Below are 8,075 nucleotides of genomic sequence, written 5' to 3'. Positions count from 1 at the left end.
CTAAAGAAAGAATCTTTAAGTCCATTTTTATGAACATATGCTACATGATATTCAATATCAATTTTAATAATATATGTGATACTTATCAAGTAATTTTTGAAAAATCCAGAAAATAAGATCTTAGTCTAATTAGTTGAGAAAATTATTTCATAAACTTCTGGTTGTGAGTAGACGTATGCATGATCTTTTAGTCGATGCAACAATTAATGTCATAAAAACTCAATTTCTCAAATTTTCATTTAGGAGCACACAAATTTTATTTGATTGAAGAAACTTCTGGTTATTCAAAACTAGTTCTCGCATTATTATACACTTGAGATGATCCAATCAATTTTATCAACAACACACTTAAGTGTGATTTGTAAACTTCTGATTTACAATAATACATATAATGTTATTCTTCTAATTTGTTTCAATCTATAATAAATAATAAAATTATTTGTATAAAATATATTCATAAAAAAATTGATGACATCCAATTTAATTACAATTTCAACATTTAAATAAAAAAATTCTAATTGTGCTAATATATACCGAATACATAAAATACATGGCTACATTTTCTTACGCTTTATATATATATATATATAAATATATATATATATATATATATATATATATATATATATATATATATATATATATATATATATATATATATATATATATATATATATAGGGTTAATGAACTTTTTGGTCCCTCTAAATATTGCAGATTTCGTTTTTAGTCCCTCCAAAATTTTCCTTTAAGAAATCGTCCCTTCAAAATTTTTCGTCTAAACTATTGGTCCCTAACGTCAAATTTGCTAGAGATTAGCTACGACTTTAGCCACCGATTAGCTATGAAATTTGACGTTAGGGACCAATAGTTCGGAAGAAAAAATTTGAAGGGACGATTTCTTGAAGGAAAATTTTGGAGGGACTAAAAACGAAATTTGAAAAATTTAAAGGGACGAAAAAGTTCATTAACCCATATATATATATATATATATATATATATATATATATATATATATATATATATATATATATATAGGAGGGTTATATTGACTCCAAGAGTAAGTGTTCAACACTTACTCCAAATCATAACCATTGATTATCATTAATCCAACGGTTTTAATTAAAGTTTTATATAAAAAAATATTTCCAAAAATAATTAGATTAAATGATCAATTAAAACCGTTAGATTAATGAAAATCAATGGTTATGATTTGGAGTAAGTGTTAAACACTTACTCTTGGAGTCAATATAACCCTCCTTATATATATATATATATATATATATATATATATATATATATATATATATATATATATATATATATATATAGGAGGGATCAAATTACACCCGAAGAGTTACACCACGAGTTACACTCGTTCAATAACTACATCTCGAAATAATATTTTTTAAATTCAACAGTTGGATTGAAACATAATATCATATAGATCATACCTATAAAGTTTGAGCTTAATCTATAATGATTTACTATATCATCAAGATATCCAAAGATTAACGTCAAAATGAGCTTTCATATAACGTTAATTTTGATGTTATTCAATGACATAGTAAATCATTATAGATTAAGCTCAAACTTTATAGGAATGATCTATATGATATTATGTTTCAATCCAACGGTTGAATTTAAAAAATATTATTTCGAGATGTAGTTATTGAACGAGTGTAACTCGTGGTGTAACTCTTCGGGTGTAATTTGATCCCTCCTCATATATATATATATATATATATATATATATATATATATATATATATATATATATATATATATATATATATATATATATATATATATATATATATATATATATATATATATATATATATGGGGACGACTCAGGTGAGAACACTTGGTTATTATGAGAAATGAGAACAATGAATCACGACCATTAAATTTGATTTTAATGGACTAGATTGGTTTCTCTTTCTAAGATCCAATCCATTAAATATTAAGGATCTTAGAAAGAGAAACCAATCCAATCCATTAAAATCAAATTTAATGGTCGTGATTCATTGTTCTCATTTCTCATAATAACCAAGTGTTCTCACCTGAGTCGTCCCCTATATATATATATATATATATATATATATATATATATATATATATATATATATATATATATATATATATATATATATATATATATATATATATATATATATATATATATATAGGGGACGACTCAAGTGAGAACACTGGGTTATTATGAGAAATGAGAACAATGAATCTAGACCATTAGATTTGATTTTAATGGACTGGATTGGTTTCTCTTTCCATGATCTTAATATTTATTTTAAATCAACATGGAAAGAGAAACCAATCCAGTCCATTAAAATCAAATCTAATGGTCTAGATTCATTGTTCTCATTTCTCATAATAACCAAGTGTTCTCACTTGAGTCGTCCCATATATATATATATATATATATATATATATATATATATATATATATATATATATATATATATATATATATATATATATATATATATATATATATATATATATATATATAGGGCATATCATATGAGAATGGTTTTTTTATATGAGAATGTGAGAATGAATCTGAACCATTGGATTTTAAAATAAATGGTGGAGATTATATGTGAATCTTTTTTTATCTCTCATCAATTAATGACATAGGAGAGAGAAAAAAAGATTCACATATAATCTACACCATTTATTTTAAAATCTAATGGTTCAGATTCATTCTCACATTCTCATATAAAAAAACCATTCTCATTTGATATGCCCTCTATATGAATATATATATATATATATATATATATATATATATATATATATATATATATATATATATATATATATATATATATATATATATATATATATATATATATATAAAATATATAGTACAAAAATTATTCAACAAATATAAATAAAATTATAAATTTTAAGCAAGAATCATAACAATTAATAAATTTGAAATAAAAGAAACTAAAACGAGAAAATTAAACAAAAGAAAATGCACGTATACAATACAATGCATTATTTTTAAGAATATAATTTATCTAATCAAATCACTACTAAGAAGACTTATTTTTACAATATAAAAATTTCAAAAATAAATAAATAACTATCTTACTTTTTTTGTAATCAAGTCTTTAATTTCTTTTTTTTTTATATAACTTTTTTAAGAAAAAAATGACTTATACCATCTATAATCATGTATCTTTGATATTATTAAAGGAAAAGAAGGAGAATTCACTTTATATTTGACTGACTCATTTTTTATTTATTTTAAAAATACGCTAATTACAATAACACAAATTAATAACAAGTTGTTAACACTTAATTATCAAATAAATTAGTCGCAAAATTATAAAATTCCGTTATAAAATAAATATTAAAATAATTACATTAATTTTATCATTTAATATTTTAAAAAATTTATAACATTTAATTAGGAAATATAAATTTTTCAATCTTAATAAATTAGTTACAAATTTATAACTTATAGTTATGAAATAAAATATTAAATTAATCATATTAATTTTGTCAATCTTAATAAATTAATCACAAATTAATAACATTCAATTATGGAAGATATATTTGTCATTCTTAATAAATTTACAATCAAAAGGATTTTTGTCTACTTGTATAGGACATAAAAACATAATACTGCATATGAGAAAAAAATCCGGAATAAAATTATCAAATACTCCTAGAATAAATTATTATAAAAGAGAAAAATGAAATTACTATTAAATTTTAAATTCTATCAAAGAAAATAAAATAATCATATAATTAAGTTTTTTCTTTCTCTCATCTCTATTTTCATGAAGATTTATTTTAACAACATACACCTTAGAAACATACACCTTAGAGTGCATTTAATCATTAGGGTTTGGTAAGTGTACTGTGTGGCTCAGTGGTGAAAGCTTGTGTTTTGAAGGTGTGCTCAATGGGCAATTGTTCTACCACTTAACCAATATATTTCATGATTTAATTTATAAATAACATTTATATCAATATATTTTTTCATTAATTTTTTAATTATTAGCAATACTTAATACATTTTGATTCCTAACTAAAATTATTTTATTTAATCCCTTGCAAAACTTAATTGAGTCATGTTAGTCTCATATTTTCAATCCTACATTATAGTACATAACCATCACATACATTATAGATGTATTATCAAAAATTCTATGTCCGGTCCAATGTAATAAAATAAATATGAATCTTCTTTTGTTAGGGATCAAAATGTATTAAGTATGGCTAATAATTAAATAATAATAAGAAGAAAAGATATTGGTATAAGTGTTATTTGTAAATTAAAATATGAAAATTATATTGGTTTAATGGTAAAACAAATTATTTATTAATTGAAGGATCATAGGTACAATCCTTGATAGGTATAATATTTTTATTTTTTTCATCTTTTATAAGTGATTAAAATTAAAATAAATAAAATAGAAAATGAATATTACATTGATTTAAAAGTAATTGAAAATAAGAATAATAATTCCATGATATTGAATTTTTTACCTAGGGATTAATTTGTATTATTTAATTTTTGTGAGAGACTAAAATAGGTCTTCACTTTATATTTAACCTTTTTCTTTTTCTTCGCTTTGAGACGAAGAAGTAATTTTCGCATTAAAAAGTTGTATATTTATTAGGGGTGGTAAAACTGATAGTGGCTAGTCGGGCCTGCCCGCATAATCGCCATAAAAGGGCCGCCCGCCATTGCTCATCCCGCCATAAATAGGCCGCCCGCTAATGCTCGCACTGCTAAAATCCGCCGCCTGCCAAAGTCCACCACATCTATTCGTTCAGCCTAAGTCCGTCATTTTTTTAGTTAATTCTAGTAATTACAATTTTTGATGGTTTTATTTTATATATTTATTTATGCAACATTTTTTAAAGTAAAACTTGTTTAAAAGATGCTTTATAAAAAATTGTTCTAAATGAAAAATTTCATCGAAAGGCAAAAAAAGACTATTAATCTATTAGAAAAATGAAAAATAAATAGGCGGACAAACCTGCAATATTGCGAACTGCTTTTAGAATTATCGATTGACCCTACAAACCAACCAGGAAACTTTCCAAAAGGTATAGGTAGTATCTATCCATCCTTATATGCATTCCTTCAACTATGGAGTCCCTTTCCATCATAGCCTCAAGATCCCTCTCATTCTGATGTGTCAACCAACCTTGCCCCTTTCTGCATCAGGTGTTACATGCGGTGCAACCACTCCTCGTCTTCTTCAGCCTCGGGTGTTACATGCCCACCATCTTCCGCATGGTTTGTCCTCGAACCACATCGTACTGGGAGACATATGACTCTGATATCATTTGTAATACCATGGACTCCTTTCAGAATTATCGACTGACCCCACAAACCAACACAAGTCTTATAAGCATGTTTTGTCCCCACTTACACGCTTTCCGGAAACTTCCCAAAATGTCATCTTAAAATTGCTCCAAGTCAAGCACGCTGAAATGTGGAGTTTTAATGGAACGGGCTACCAAAAACAAGATGTATTTTCTTTTCGGTAGCCCGTTCCATAAGAACTCCACAGTTAAGCATGCTTCACTTGGAGCAATATTGGGATGGTCTGAAAAGTTTCTCGTAAAACGTGCGAGTGAGGTCAAAACATGCTGAAAAGACTCGTGTTGGTTTGTGGGGTCAGTCGACAATCTCAAAAATATAGTCTCGAGCGTTATAAAACCCGCCGTCTTGACGGGACAAATTTGCCATTTTTTTTTCGGACTTAAAACAAGGCGGAATGGGACAAGGCGTGGCCGACGGTTTGTTTTGCCATCCCCTAATGTTTAGTATTCCGACAACTTTTTAACTAGTATTTTTAAAACAAAAATTTAATATTTAAAATTCTAAAATGATGATCTTGGACATACACGTCACATTTTTCTTCTTTATCTCTTTCTCTCTTTCTCACAGCGTGAACACTATCTGATCTTCTTTTAAGCATAGATCTTGAAGAACCCAGTCCAACTGGAAAACGGCGCACACACGCGTGTCGCTCATAGGAATTCACAACAGCTCCATAGTTGTCGTTTCCATCTCCAATTTCCCTTCTTCACAATTAGATTTTTTGCTTTGCTTTCAACATTGGGAGGTATAGTATTCAATTGATTCATTGTGCAACGAATTTGATGAATTCAAGTTCAAGATATAGTTTTTAGTTGAATCCATGATCTGGGTTTGTGAAAATTTGGAATTTTAAATTGTGGGTATGAAGTAGTTTGGTTTGGTATGTGATGAATTTGAGAAATTGAAGTTCAAGATCAAGTTTTTACTTGAATTCATATACTGGGTTTGTGAAATCTAAGAATTTTACATTGTGAGGATAAAGGGTTAGGTGTGTTTTAAACATGGGTGCTAATTTTTCATCATGTGTATGTGATGATGGGGGTTCTAGTTCCATGAGGCCAAGGCTTGGGGATATACCTGAGAGTTGTGTGGCATTGGTGTTGATGTATTTGGATCCGCCGGATATATGTAAGCTAGCGCGATTGAATAGGGCGTTTCGTGATGCTTCTTTTGCTGATTTTGTTTGGGAATCGAAGTTGCCTTTGAATTATAAGTTCATCATGGGAAAAGCTTTGGAGGATGATGATACTACTAGTTCTGTTGCTGAATTGGGGATGAGGGATATTTATGCTAGACTTTGCAAGCATAACTTGTTTGACAATGGAACCAAGGTAAGTTATCTTGGCCCGATAATTTGAGTAGAGTTTATCTTCATTTCTCAAAAGAAAAGAAATAGAAAACTAGTAAATCATGACATGATTTTCAAGTGCTTGATGTTTATTTGTCAAAAATGTTACTTTTGTTTAGGAAATTTGGATGGATAAGAGGACTGGTGGGGTTTGTTTGGCGATTTCTTCCAAAGCGTTAAGGATTACGGGGATAGATGATCGCAGATACTGGAATCACATTTCGACTGAAGAGTCAAGGTGAGGTTATTGTAAGTCAAACTATGTTGCTTGTGCTAGATTCTATACTCAGCTCGGTTAGACAACTTTTCGAACACATGAATATAGTGGAATTTGATGTAGTATACCCTTGTTGTTTGTGTATGAATAGGTTCCACACAGTTGCTTATCTTCATCAAATTTGGTGGCTTGAAGTGGAAGGAGACATTGATTTCCAATTTCCAGAAGGGACATACAGTGTGTACTTCAGACTTCACCTTGGCAGGTCATCCAAGAAGCTCGGTCGTCGAGTTTGTAAGACCGAGCACATCCATGGATGGGACATGAAACCTGCCAAGTTTCAGCTTACAACTTCTGACAGTCAACGCGCTGTATCCCATACTCATTTGGATAATCCAGGCCACTGGATCCTCTACCATGTAGGAAACTTTGTTTCTAAGAGTCCAAATGATTTGATGAATGTCAAGTTTTCGTTGACTCAGATAGATTGTACTCATACGAAAGGTGGTTTGTGTGTCGACTCTGTGCTTATATGCAACAGTAATGTAAAAATAGAAATGTAAATTGTTTTTGTAGATAGGAAAACTCAGTCACCTGAGTTGAAGTTGTGATTTTGGTCGCGTATGGAGAAGCGGAAGTGATATTTACGGATATAGTCCATAAAAGGCTTCCGAATTTAGATGTTTTGTTTCTTTGATAAGATAAAGTTTCAAGCCGGAATCGAGGTGTGACTTGTCTATGTATTGTTTTGTTAATATTGGAAATTGATTGTTGTGTTTTTTCAAAGATTGGAATGGATCATGTGTTCTATTACTTCAGCTGGTTTGCATGGATAGTTTATGTTTGAAAATCTAAACATTTTTCTTCAATCAATATCCTTAAACTTTTTTTTTTTAAGGATTTCACATAGATGTCATTTGAAATATCTTCATTTTTTTAAAGATTTGTTTAGAACAGCTTCTGTGGCTGTATTTTTGTGTCCCTATGCAATTGTGAGTTAGAAAAGTGATTAAACAGATAAATATCAATCAGATACTTGTATATGTGGGGATATAGTTTCCACACCTTTACCTAAATATCTCTAAGCTTTTGACATAGATGGTCTGTCCATGTTGCAAGTGGATCCCCATCT

The 8,075-nt window shown here is 28.4% G+C and overlaps 1 protein-coding gene across 1 annotated transcript; it reads left to right on the top strand.

Annotated features, from left to right (window-relative positions):
* The first annotated feature begins 5,922 nt into the window (after positions 1-5,922).
* LOC131641633 (F-box protein PP2-A13-like) lies at positions 5,923-7,729 on the top strand. Its single transcript, XM_058911933.1, has 3 exons — positions 5,923-6,709; positions 6,846-6,964; positions 7,095-7,729. Exons 1-3 carry the CDS (start codon positions 6,380-6,382, stop codon positions 7,504-7,506), a joined length of 861 nt encoding a protein of 286 aa, XP_058767916.1. The 5' UTR covers positions 5,923-6,379; the 3' UTR covers positions 7,507-7,729.
* The last annotated feature ends 346 nt before the right edge of the window (positions 7,730-8,075 follow it).

The sequence above is a fragment of the Vicia villosa genome, unplaced genomic scaffold (genome assembly GCF_029867415.1).
Source record: "Vicia villosa cultivar HV-30 ecotype Madison, WI unplaced genomic scaffold, Vvil1.0 ctg.003892F_1_1, whole genome shotgun sequence".
Classification (NCBI taxonomy): domain Eukaryota; kingdom Viridiplantae; phylum Streptophyta; class Magnoliopsida; order Fabales; family Fabaceae; genus Vicia; species Vicia villosa.
This window is presented reverse-complemented; position numbering and strand designations above follow the sequence as displayed.

Excerpts from the sequence above, each read along its gene's own strand:
- LOC131641633 (XM_058911933.1), top strand. The coding sequence starts at position 6,380 with ATGGGTGCTAATTTTTCATCATGTGTATGTGATGATGGGGGTTCTAGT. Across the intron at positions 6,710-6,845 it reads TGTTTGACAATGGAACCAAG|GAAATTTGGATGGATAAGAG; the intron begins GTAAGTTATCTT and ends ACTTTTGTTTAG. Across the intron at positions 6,965-7,094 it reads ATTTCGACTGAAGAGTCAAG|GTTCCACACAGTTGCTTATC; the intron begins GTGAGGTTATTG and ends GTGTATGAATAG.